The 13,636-nt window shown below is 45.8% G+C and overlaps 1 protein-coding gene across 1 annotated transcript; it reads right to left on the bottom strand.

The window, feature by feature from the left end:
• Window positions 1–873: 873 nt before the first annotated feature.
• Window positions 874–12,758, bottom strand: Znf8 (zinc finger protein 8). Its single transcript, XM_028781875.1, has 4 exons — window positions 12,608–12,758; window positions 9,099–9,225; window positions 8,751–8,846; window positions 874–2,884 (listed from the first exon to the last, which is right to left on the bottom strand). Exons 1-4 carry the CDS (start codon window positions 12,671–12,673, stop codon window positions 1,446–1,448), a joined length of 1,728 nt encoding a protein of 575 aa, XP_028637708.1. The 5' UTR covers window positions 12,674–12,758; the 3' UTR covers window positions 874–1,445.
• Between the last annotated feature and the right edge of the window lie 878 nt (window positions 12,759–13,636).

A 13,636-nucleotide genomic window follows, 5' to 3' on the forward strand; every position in this document is an offset into this window, starting at 1 on the left:
CTATTGATATTTGGGGCTAGAAAATTCTTTGAAGAGCTGCCCTGGGCACTTAAGTATGTTGAGCAGTATCCTTGGTCTCTGCCTAGATACCAGTTCAAGTTGCAGGGACAAAAATAACTCCACACCTTACCAAATGTCCTCTGAGGACAAATTAGTGTAGGTGGGTACCTCTGACTAACAACAACCCTAGATATTTCAAGATAGTGGTTTTCACAGGAGCTGTGACTCCTTTAGAGGATGTTGTAGAATTCTGTGGGTAATTCTGTTAGATGATATACTGAAATGAGCCTAGGGCCCAAGCATGCTACAATGACTGTTAAGTGCGAAACTGAGCCACACTGTGACTTATCCTGTGTGATACATAAACTAGGATTCTGGCTTGAATTCACATAGAAACACACATTACTTTGTGTACATTTACGATTTAGGCAGAGTTTCCCATAAATACAATAGCATTCTGTTTTGTTCAAACTTTCATAAGAATTCATCACTATTTTGCAAAATCACTTTGGCATGATATAATCCCTTATGGTAGTTTTTATAGACAGCGGTATACCTTGAACCAGTCTGAAAGTTTCAGATCATGATCTCCTGGTAAAAATAGGCCCACATGGGACATGGTAAGATACCACACTGACATAGTACACCATAAATTACCTTAACTATCCTTTACAAAGAACTCAGGGGAGCGATTGCAGCTCCCAGGAAAGGCGATAGCTGGCCATCGTTGGCAGAGCTAAGCCAGGAGGAACAGACAAGTTGGGAGTGGGACTGGTGACAGCCAATCTTGGAACTAAGACAGGATCGAGGGCTACAGTCTTGGGCATAGGCAGAAGCTTGTTTTTTAAAATTACACACAACAGGGGTCATATGTTATTTCCACACTATGCCTGCGCAGAGGTTTTATTACTGGTCAACTCATTTTGGGATAATGGAGAAGATATCTCAAGGTGTCTGTTGTTGCTGGGTATAGTGGCATACAGCCATGATCCCAGAATTAGGGAGGTGAATGAAGACAGAAGGATCAGAAAATTCAAGGTCATCCTTGGATATATAATGAGTTTGAGGCTAGCTTGGGCCAGTGAGGCCTTGTTTCAGAAAACAAAGTTAAACAGGAACTGAATTTGATACACTTGAGAACCACCAACCTCAACTGTGTGGGAGGCACCACTTTCCTTATGCAGTCAGAGGTCACTACTGATATGCCATCTTCTCTTGCCACCCCTACACTATGTGGATGTAATGTTTGTGCCTGGTAACTCAGAAGTTAGCTAAAGAATTATCTTCCTAGCGGGGCGGTAGTGGTGCACGCCTTTAATCTCAGCACTAGGGAGGCAGAGGCAGGTGGATTTCTGAGTTCGAGGCCAGCCTGGTCTACAGAGTGAGTTCCAGGACAGCCTGGGCTATACAGAGAAACCAAGGGGGAAAAAAAAGGAATTATCTTCCTATCTAGATTCTCTGATATCAAACAGCATGGAATTGCCCATTGAAGGTTCTTCCACCCCAATAACATGCACAGGGTTTTTTTCCTGCATAATTTCATGAAGGTCAAACAAGGCCAGAGCTCTGCCTGCTTGTCCTGCCTTTGCCTGGGCTACAGGGAGCTCTCTTGAATTTGAGTGTGGATTCCGAATGAGTCTTGAGCCCCGTCTACAGGGCTGTTCCCACCTTCGGCTACGTCCACGTAGTGGTTCTTCCTCTCTGTTGTGGGTTATCTGATGTCGGATGAGGTGAGAACTCTGAATGAAACACTTTCCACACTGACTACACTTAAAGGGCCTCTCACTCCGTTGAGTCCTTTCACCTTGACTCAATGGTGGGTCACAGCTGAGGGGTTCTGTCCACTTGTGCTTTGTTAAAGCTGGTGCCTGCTCAAAGATCAGCCTCTGTCGGCACTCATAGGGTTTCTCACCAGCGTGCTTCCGCTGATGCTGGGCCAGGGAGGAACTGTGCCTGAAGCCCTTTCCACAGTGATTACACTCGTATGGCCTTTCCTCAGTGTGAGTCCGCAGGTGCAGGAAGAGGCACGTGGTCCGGGAGAAGGATTTCCCACAAACACTGCAAGTATAAGGCTTCTCCCCAGTGTGAGTCCGCTTGTGGCGACCTAGGGACGAATTCTGATTGAAGGCCCTCCCACAGTCCTGACACTCGTAGGGTTTCTCTCCAGTGTGAATTCTCCTATGGACTGTAAGGTGTGTACTGTGGCAAAAAGATTTCCCACATTCATCACACTTATAAGGCTTGTCTCCAGTGTGGATTCGCTCATGTTGAACAAGGGAGGAGTTTTGGCTGAAGGCTTTCCCACACTCTTTGCACATGTAAGGTCTTTCTCCTGTATGAATTCTCTTGTGCACCGTGAGATGTGCATTATGGTTAAATGACTTCCCACAATCAGTACACTTATAGGGTTTATCTTGCACCTGACTTTTTGTGAGTTCTGTAATGGGCACAATCTGATCAAAGACTTTTTGACCGCCATTGTCATCAAAGGGCTGTGTTGTTGGGGAGTCTGTCTGTTGACTGACTAAGCTTGGGTTATGTTCTGAATTTTTAACTTGTGAGCCATAAGTACAGCCATACTCTCTTCCAGAAATATCTCGTAATATATCTGTTTTTAAGCCAAGAACACAGGTTTCCACAAGTCCAAGACTTCTGTAGCTTTGACTCTGAACTGGTATCTCTTTGGGGTCATTCAACTGCCCTAAGTTACACTGGTCCTTCTTGAGTGCCTGCCTCTGACCATCACTTTCCTGATCTATTCCCATCATAGAACAACAAGGCACAACCTTTGCAAACCCATCCTTTTCTGTAATAGGGGATGGTTCCATTTTTGGGAGGCCCTTGTCCTTGAGCAATGTGTGGTCTTCAGGTTCAAGAATCCAGCCTGAAAGAAAAACAGAGAGCTCTGAGTGGTTAAGGGAAAACAAGGAGAGAGACAGGTTCCAAGACCCTGGACCTTAACAACCTGCCTTGGTAAGACCTAATTCTCCTCTTGACAATAACTATCCCTGCCCTCAACCATAGTTTCATTCTGGGCTAAGCACGTGAAACAAAAATTAAAATGCACTATTTTCTTGCAAGGACACTGTTACATCCTACCATAAACCTAGTGCCCAAAAGTAGCTGTGTTTTGTATTTTACAATATGAAGTCCTAAAGTCCAGCAGGGCTGGTTTTTCTAGGAAGCGCCACAGAAGAACCTATGGAGGTCAGTAGTGTAAGAATCTTCAAATGTCTCTCAATAGTCTCTGCTTCTGTTGTCACATATCCTTTTCTTGCTGTGATCCTCTCGCTTCTTATAATTACTCTTATGATAAAATTGGCCTCACCTTATAGATAGCTGATTTTTAGGGATTAGGAATTACACTTTATCAAGGACCATGCTTCCCTTCATTGCCCACCCTTAACATGTATGCAGGAGTCCACTGAGGTCTGAGAGGGTACTTGTGAGCCAACTTGTGGGTTTTGAGAACAGAACCCATGTCCTTTGCAAGAGCAGTAGGTGCTCTCAACTGCTGACCCATGACCCATGTTTCCAGCCCCAGCCTAGCATTCTTGAAGCCTCTCACCCATGACACACATGAATATGTCCATTCATTTGCTATCTATCTCATCTATCTAGCATCCAGTCAGCACCTGGAACTGACAGGTGCTAAATATTCAAAAACATCTGTCTCAGTGAATGCTGGAGGGATTCAAGGGAAAACCAAGAGGTTGGCCACAGGAGAAAAGCTAGAGAAGCTGAGACTGCTGGATACTATGCCCTTTGCTGCCTCTGCACTGCACACAGAGGGGGTTAACAAAATATGAGCCATTCCATACAAAATTTTATACCTGTAGACAATATGTTATATATTTTGTGAAAATGTTCTTAAAATAAAACAACTTATATATACCTTTATGACCACAGTAGCACTACTTTTTATAACCCCAAAGTGCAAACAACCCAAATGTCCATCAACTAATAAGTGGAAAATGAAACATGAGTGTAGGAAACATAGCTCAGTGGTAAAGTAGTTGCCCTGCATGTATGAGATCCTAGGCCCTATTCCCAGAATAACAACAAACAAACCAGCAAACGATGATCTACCCAGTCAATGAAATTTTCAGTCATAAAAAGGAAGTGTGAATAGACACAGCAACATGGAGGGACTTTGAAAACATTATGCTGAGGAAAACAAGCCAGACATGAAAGTCGAAAACTAAAGGTCCACTGATTAAGAAAGGTTCCAAACAAGCAAATCGATAGGCAATTCAAATGAGTGACTGTCAAGAAGGGAAGATGGGTGGTAACTGCTAACAGGCAACTTTCCTGGTGGTGGCTAAGGCCTGAATGCTTGTGTTCTCCTAAAATATGTATGTGTAAATCCTAACCCCTGTTTCGATGGTATTTACAAATGAGGCTTAGGGGAATATGAGGTCATGAAGTCCTCGTGATAGACTAGTGCTCTTCTAAAAGGGGACACTGGAGTCTTACTCCCTACCCACCTCCCCTTTTCTTCTGAGGAATCCATCCACAGATGAGAAAGGGGTCTTTATCACGTACCAAATCAATTTTCATCCTTCAGAATTTTAAGAAATAAGCACCTGTTTTAAAAAATCACCTAAACAGCGATAAGATATTATGGAAGCAGACACTGGTGATGGACAATCTGTGAATACACTCCATCACCACTGGGTTATATAATAGGTGGGTTTTTGTTTTGTTTTTTGCTTTTCTTTTGCTGAACTGTGTATCACGTCCAGGGCTTTGTGCACACAACTGAACTTTTACCTCCAATTTTAAATGAGGGTATCATATGGTATATGAATCTTAATGAAATAGTTACCAAAAACCCAGATGGACCCCCTCTTCTTTCCATCCTGCTTACCTCTGCAAATCGCTTCTGATGATAGACTGTGCTCTCCTCTCCTGCCCCCCATTCTCATGGACTTTGCCTCTTCTCTCACTTGGTCCCTGCTGGCTTCCTTACTGTTCTTCCCACTGCACCCCAGGCTGCTTTCTCTGCCTGGAGCATGCATCCCCAGACATCTGCCTGCTTCAGTGTTATCTCCGAAAAAAGGCAATTCTGTGTGTCCTGGGGGCATTGTCTAACCTGTTTCTCAGGCTTTGTTTGTTTGTTTGATTGTTTGCTTGTTTGCTTGTTTCAACCATCACCTCCTGATATTTTCGCTTCAGACTCCTGGCTGAGTGAAGGCTCTTCTCAGTTTGGATGTCTTATTTTCTGCTACACTCCTAGCATCAAAGACATTATCATAAGGGTGAGTTCTCAGGAATCTGAGCGGAAGCTATTAAAATACAGCCTCAAGGCAAACCCTGGTCCAGACCAATGTTGCCAAAAGGATGGGGGTGAGGAGGACCCAGAGTGGGAGATTTCAGGCACTATTGTCGGCTGAGCTGGTGTAAGCAGCCAGGCCAGCAACAGTTGAAACCATCAGTGCTGTTGAATTCACCTGGGGCTCTTGCAGCTCCAGTCCACCCCCAGACTACTGAGCCAGAGCAAGTCATAGTGCCTCCAGAGTGACACTGTGCTAAGAGCAAGCAAGGGTAGGGTTCAGACTGCAGTATACCGGGTAAGGTCAAGTAACTATAAGAGGGAACCGGTAAGAAACAAAGCCAGATGCAACAAGCCCAACAAATCACATGGCTGTACTGGGAGGGGGTCTGCCTAGATAAGCACTCTTTCCTTTAAAACAAAAGAATTATTCTCATTGAATAAAGAGTGTGCTAATCTGAATGATAGCCCTTCAAGCATAACCACATCCCCGTCACTGGACACTGTTACTGTGTCCAAGAGGATACTGTAAAATTGAAAACATTTTTAATTGAATTTTATTTTTATTTATGTGTATGTATGTGAATGCACAGCACATGTGTGCAGGGGCCCGAGGTCAGAAAAGGGCATCAGATCTCCTGGAGCTACAGTTAGAGATAGTTGTCAGCCCCCTGACATGCGTGCTAGAACTAAAGTCAGGTTTTTTTGTTTTTTTTTGCAAGAAAAGAAAGTTCTCTTAACTGGTAAGCTACTACCTCTCCGGGGCCAAATTAAGACTATTGAAAGTGTGCAGTTCTCTGGGGATTCTAGAGGCTCCACGGAGGAAAGGCAGGTGAGCCAGAGTCTGAGAGAAATGTGAGGCAGCGGATACAGAGCTGAGCGATATGCTATTCAAAAGGCCCCATGTACATGGGCAGCCTCTGCACACTAGGAGAGACAGGCAATGGAACCTCTCCCGGAACTGCCAGAGCAGTCAAGTCTTGATGAGCCACTTTCTACTCCAACTAACTTGCACAAATTCGAGAAATACACAAATGAATCTGTGGGCTTTTTTTTTTTTTTTTTGGACAGGATTTTGCAGAGACTTTCCTGCAGAGTGCTTGAGCTTATAGGAGTTTACTATCATAACCAGCCAAATCTATATTTTCCCCAACCACTCTGTCACAGTACTTGGGTACAGTAGCAGTAGGGCATCCACACGAATATTAATGCAAAGTATGTTTCCATTTTAACAGGACTCTCTGGAGGCCTCTGCTTCTAGAACATGTGTGACTAATAGTCTCTGTAACAATTCTGATGCCATACCTGCTGTGCAAGCCAGTCAGGGCTTGGTTATTCTAGACCCTAGACTCAGTCACAGCGTAAGCTATCAGAGAAAAGCACTGGTTCAGATGAGTCGGATTTGCTCCTGACAACAAACAAGTTGGAAGCAGCATCGGCAACAACCAATCAAGGAGGAAGAAATGGGTCTGCTGTGGACTCACAAACCTGACAGTGAGGGTCATGCCTCTTCAGAGAGGTCAGCTTGTCTCTCTGTAGCCCTGAGTAGCACCTTGAAGCATCCGGGTGGGTTGACTGCGGGCTGCTGGTTATATGTCACCAAAGCATACCATATTCATTCCAGCTGTCAGAGTCCCAGTGCACCAGCCATTTAATTATGTATTGGATCTTTCCTTTCCACCGTCCCTTGTAGACAGTGTCAGGATAAGGGCAAGTAACCCAGTCCTGATCAAAGAGTATTGGGACCAGGGGACAGATGTCTGGCACTGTTCCCACCTCTTCCCTTCCTTCTCACCAGGAACATGGATGTGATGGCCAGAGCTGTTGTAGTCACACTGTAACCCTGAGCAACACAGAACCATCAACCCTAGCACATCTCTAAAGTGCCAAGCCAGTGCCAGTGCCAGTGCCAGTGCATTCAGGGGTGTTGCTTTTTTAAAAACGATACTTCCCTATCCTTCTGAACTTCTCTTAACATGATGTAAGGCTTTTTGTTTTGTTTTTGAGACAGGATCTAACAAGATGTGGATGTGTGTGTGTGTGTATATATATCTCCATCCCTAGCTTACCTGGATCTCAATATTTAGAGTAGATTGACCTTGAACTCACAGAGATCCACCTGTGTCTACCTCCTGAGTGCTGGGATTAGAACACGCATCACCAAAGGCCAAAGTTGTTCTTGTTTTTTTGTTAGTTAGTTAGTTGTTTTTTTTTTTAATTTTCTAGATTTATTTTATTCATGAGTGCTTTGCCTGAACATACATCTGTGTACCACTTGCATGCCTGGTGCCTGAATGAGCCTTCATGTGGGTGATGGGAATTGAATCTGGGTCCTTGGCAAGAACAACACGACCTCTTAACCATTGAGCCAACTCTTCAGTCCTAGGACAAATTTTTAATACCTAAATAGAATCTGTTCTGATAACAGACTAGCAGAAGGGTATGAGGAACAGGTTTACAGAAGCCAACATGCAAGAACTGAATGGAAGGTCAGGATGAAAGTCAGGAAGAGGATGCTGGGAAGGCTAATGAGAAAGGGTGTGGCCCAGAAAGTAAGCCGCAGCAGAAACACAATCAAGGCAGGTCTCTCACTGCTGGAGAGGAAGTGAATGGCTTTTGTGAGCAGAGGAGGGTGAGGCCCTGGTGGACTCTCCAGAGATACAAGACAACTGGCTAAGTTGGCAGTCTAAGAGAAGTTTGCTCACAGGCTGGCCTTTGGGAGTGTTAGGGAACCTGGATTTGGGGTGGCTTCCCACCATCCTAATTGGTAAGAAAAGTTCACCGATCTAGTTTTATTTCAAGCACCAGAATCATGGTATGCGCTCGGCACAGGCTCCCATCCTCCCTGGAGGTCACAGTCCTCACGCACTATCACAGCTCAGGCTCCCATCCTCCCTGGAGGACACAGTCCTCACGCACTATCACAGCTCAGGCTCCCATCCTCCCTGGAGGTCACAGTCCTCACGCACTATCACAGCTTACTGCTGGGGGGACTGAGCACATTCTGTCTAACTCTAGAGCGTAAAGATCTGGAAACTAGTATCTGCTGCCTCTAGACCAGTGGTTCTCAACCTGGGGGTCGTGACCCTTTTGGGATCACATATCAGATATCCTGCAAATCAGATATTTACATTACAAATCGTAACAGTAGCAAAATCACAGTTATGAAGCAACAACAAAAATAATGTTATGGTTCCGCAACAACATGAGGAACTGTATACGGGGTCACAGCATTAGGAAGGGTGAGAACCACTCTATACTTTGCCTCCTAAACCCTTTTCCCTTCACAGACTTTTCTCTGCATCTCTGGCTATAACCAGTCATTGCTTTTAGTCTGATGCTAAGTCCTGTGAACCTCCTAAGAGAGGAATGGGTTTGAGGGCCACGAAACCATATTCTTCCCATAAGTGCATCTCCAGTGGCCTCCTGGAATCCCCCCCCCCAACTGGGGGTACCCACTTAGTAGGGTTCTTACCTGGATGGCAGGCCCGGGAGCCTCCTCTGTCTGCCACCCACAGCTCAGCACCTTGTTCCAGCTGGGAGATAACTGCAGGTTTGGGAAGATCAGGACCTGGCAGTAGGAAAAGACAGAGGAGGTCAGACGCTGCTCTGGGAAAACAAGCCCAGGCCGCAGCTTAGGCTCTTGACCATTAGGACATGTGGCCATCTCACAGTCACATGAGGGTTTTGCTCTGTGACAGAAAGGACACAAGAGTGTCCTGCAGGGAATGAGGACTCAGGGTTAAGTTAGAGCTCCATATCAGAGGCCCCAAATCGTAACTCAGGAGGATCCCACCACGATAGCCAGGGAGGCAGAACTTACCCACAGAGAGAAGGTGCCCAAAGGTCTCCAGCATCACATCACGATACAGAGTCCTCTGGGTAGGGTCCAGCTGCCCCCACTCCTCTTGTGTGAAGTCCACAGCCACATCTCGGAAAGTCACTGGCTCCTGAAACATTTCCAGGCAACCTGGATTAGTAGGACCATCTACCTCTGCGGTAGAGGAAGAATGGGAGAAAACAGGCAGGTGGGGGTCTTGAGAAACTCTGCACTCTGACTGATGTGCCTCAGCCTTCACTGGGAGCCTACTGGGGCACTAAGGGGTAGGCATGGGCTACCATGACGACATATGCAAGCACCTGGCAGGATCAACCAAAGCCAACCACAGCTGACCTATGATTGATCAGACAGACTACACCACTGACATGCAGGATTATGACCTATGGAAATGGCTACTAGGTTTTATTTGTTTTTCTTTTTGAATATGTTTATGAGTGTTTGTGTGGATGCATGTGTGTGGAGGCCAGAGGATAACCTTGGGGGATCAGATCTTTGTCTTCCACACATTCTTCTATTGATGACCAGGCCACATCGGCATTATTTGTTATCTGGTCACCAGGTCCCATCTCCATCCCTGCCCCCTTTCTAACTATTTTAGCTCAGCTTTCAGTATCTTATCCAATGTTCAAGAGATTCTTTCCAACCCTATACCAGTCCTTCTTGACACCTTTCCCTGCTTTTCCATTTTTGTGTGTGTGATGCACATGTGTGTAGGCACACATGAGGAGTGTGCCTGCATGTATATGTGTGGAGGCCCAACGTGGATGGCGACTATCATCTTCCGTTCCTCTTCCAACGTTATTCACTGAGCAGGCTTTCTCAATCAAACCCAGAGCTCAAAGATATGGTTAATCTCTACAGCCAACTTGCTTTGGAGACCCCCTGCTTGTCTTCTGAGGCTAGAATTACAGGTGGGCCACCATGCCCAACTAGTGTTTATGTGGGTTCTGGGGATCTAAACTATAGTCCTCACATCTGTGTACTTTGACCACTCAGTCATCTCTCCAGGCCTCCTAACAATAAAAACATTCATTCATTCATTCTCTCTCTTTCTTTCTTTTTTCTGAGATAAGATTTTCAATATCCCAGGTTTGCCTCAGACACACTATATAGCCAAAGATGACCCTGAATTTCTGATTCTCCTGCTTTTACCTCCTAAGTGCTGGGATTGTAGGAATGCACAACCACACCCAGTTTCTTGTTTTGTTTTTTAATGTGGTACGTCACACATGCTAGGCAAGCACTTTTTCCCACTGAGCTACCTCACCAGTCCCTAAAACAGTGGTTCTTCAGATGTAGGTTGTAACTTCTTTGGGGGTTGCATATCAGATATCCTGCATATCAGATATTTATATTACAATTCACAACAGTAACAAAACTATGAAGTAGCAACAAAATAATTTTGTGGTTGGGGGTGTCACCACAACGTGAGGAACTGTAGTAAAGGGTCACAGCATTGTGAAGCACTGCTCTGAACACTTGAATGGCTCCTTGTCACTTTTCAATAAAGGATAACCACTCACCCAAAGAGACCCAGGTACTTGCTCCTGAAACTTATGAATATTACAGTGGTGACACAGACTCTGCGGATATGATAAAGACGCCAAAGGAGGCACAGGTCCTGTGTTATTTAGGTGGCCTCTAAATGCAAACCACACATTTACTAGATAGGCGAGAGACTTGAGAAGGTGGGAAGTAACGTGATCACTTAAGCAAGATGCTACATTGCTGCTCTGAGGCTAGACAAAAGGCCACAAGGCAAGGAGTGCCAGGGCTACAGCTCTTACAGCTGGAAAAAACAGATAACCTCCCTAGCACTTGGAGGAAGTGTGGCTCTGCTCAGTGGTGCTCATTTCTGACTCCTCATCTATAGAAGGTGTCCTTTTTTTTTTTTTTTTTAAATTTCTGAGACAGCATTCATCCTGGCTCTGAATTTATCATCTTCCTGCCTCAGTTGCTCATTCACCACCACTCTTGGCTTATAATGTACATTGTCTTTTGCCACACAGTTTGTAGTGACTTGCTACAGCAACCACAAGAAACTAATGTGCTAGACCTCTAAGGTCTCCACTTTTGGTCCTTGCTCCTGCGGAGGCTAGCCTCCAAAACGGCCCCTCAGTAATCCCCTATCCGAATGCAGCCATGTTGACTTCTATAACTGATAGGAGGATACTGTGGAAATGACAGCATAAAGTCTGAGCTCAGGTCATAGGTCACAACACAGCTTCTACCTGGCCATCTTCTGGATCACACCACTCTACAGGAAGCTACACATGACACGGTAAGACCTAAGTGCTTCCATTGCAAGGCCGACACAAGGAAACACAGTTTCCATGCCAATAGCATGCAAATGGATTATCTTGATGGTGGGTCTTCTCGGCTCTGTCAAGTCTCAAGTAATAACTGTTGGACTGTCATTTTGAATAAAACTTTAAGAGCCTGGGGTAGATCCATAAACTAAGTCACTCTTGGATTCCTACCCATCAAAACCCATGAAGTAGTATTTATTTCAGGTCCCTACATTTTGTGTGTGCTATTTGTTACACCATAACAAATTAAATATACTTCTTCTCCTGTCTGCCTCATTGCTTATCCCTTGACAAACTGTCAGCCTAAGGACTGTTGCCTGAGACTTGACTGGGGCTGGAGAATCCACCTTCACTATGGCTCATTCATATAGCCTCAGTTCTTAGTTCTACTCTCTGGTTACATTTCATGAAAAACTGAGATAACAGGAATCTGATTATTTGCAGTCTAAGACTAGCATAAGCTCATTTTGCACACCAAATGTAAATAATGCAAATTTCCCCCAAGCAAACCAAATACCCACCTCCTGACCTCCAGAGCATAATTTCAAAGTTGCAGAACTTATGTATGAATTGGTCTTGACTTCTGCTAAGTGGACTACGGTGAATAGAATAATCAATTTGTCTACAAGTGCAGAACTCTGATGACCAGGAGCTTGACACACACTGATAGCCACACCTACCACAGTTTTCCCAAGGCCCCGAAAGGCGTGACCCTTGGTAGTTACTTCTGTTTTACTAACTTGGTGCCTCTGCCCCACGAAGTTAAGCCTTACTTGCAAAATAGGGGTCATGGTGCGGAGGTTCCCCTAAAAGTCTGTTGATTCTGTGCCTAAGGACACGTCCTGAGGACTGTACCTGCAATGTGTTTGGTCTGTAACGCTAACCTGTCATCTCCGAGAACGGTCTCTCAGGATGAATGGGAGGGCGTTGGTCAGAGCGGGATCGAACCCCTAAGCGGGGCCTGTTCTGTCCTCAGGGAAATGACCACCTCCCTCTCTCTCTCTCTCCACTTCATGGCACGGAGACAGGAGGCTGAAGCATGCACACAGGGAGAACTAGATTGGGACCCAGGCTCGGAGGCTGAGCCACAGCGCTTGTTTCCCTTGTGGAAAAACCTCCTCGGGTTACAGGCTAGTCTGTGGGGTACAGCGGGCCCGGAGTCCACTCCGTCGTTTTTGTTACCTGAAGTTGTGTTGCTTGCGGCCGCGAGGCCATCACCACTGTTGCCGCTTTGTCCTGCTGGTCCATTCCAGGCCAACAGGTCAGCCACAGACGTCCAAGGCGTCCCTAATCTAAAACGCAGCCCTGCCGTTGAGACCACCCGACCGGCCTCCCGCTGGACAATGGCGGCAGCTCCAGGGACGCCGAGACTACAACTCCCAGAAGGCCACGCACCGAGACGAAGCACGGAACCAATGGAAGCTACCGCCAGCCTAACGTTGACCAATGGGGGAAGGCCTGGCCTCTAGTCCAAGGGAGTGCAAACCACCCACCGGTCTTGTTTAAGGATCAGATCTGGGTACCTCAGAGGCCAGTTTACATCCGTTACCTGCAGGTACGGGCATCACTTGGGCTCCGAGTTCCCCGGAAAATCATCTTCCCACCCTGACGACTGAGTTTAGGGCATATATGCGTCTGCACAGTGAGGGGAACGCGCAGCAGCAAGGTCTTGGTGTTAGAGTTGGCCAATCTAACTTGCTGCTGGAATTAAATGCAGAAGAGAGAGTCAGGGTTTTCCTCTTATGCTGTGTACTCTGGTTACAATGAAACTTAACCGAGACAAAATTATGTGGACATTTAAGAACTTTCTTTATAGCCAGGCAGTGGTGGCGCACGCCTTTAATCCCAGCACTTGGGAGGCAGAGGCAGGCAGATTTCTGAGTTCGAGGCCAGCTTGGTCTACAGAGTGAGTTCCAGGACAGCCAGAGCTACACAGAGAAACCTGTCACGAGAAAAAAAGAAAGAAAGAAAGAAAGAACTTTCTTTATGTAATAGACTTTGGAGGACTAATGATTGGAAGGCTTCCCGGAACAAGCGTTTAAAGGTACACCCGTACGTAATCTTAGCATTTAAAAGATGGAGGCAATAGGAGTTCAGGGTCATGCTCCACGATACAGCATATTCACAGCTACACTTTGCGGGGGGGTGTGGAGAGTGGGGAGAGGGTTGGAAGATGGAGGAGAAAAGACAGAAAACATACCCCTCCACACA

Source organism: Grammomys surdaster, unplaced genomic scaffold (genome assembly GCF_004785775.1).
Source record: "Grammomys surdaster isolate TR1022 unplaced genomic scaffold, NIH_TR_1.0 576, whole genome shotgun sequence".
Lineage (NCBI taxonomy): Eukaryota > Metazoa > Chordata > Mammalia > Rodentia > Muridae > Grammomys > Grammomys surdaster.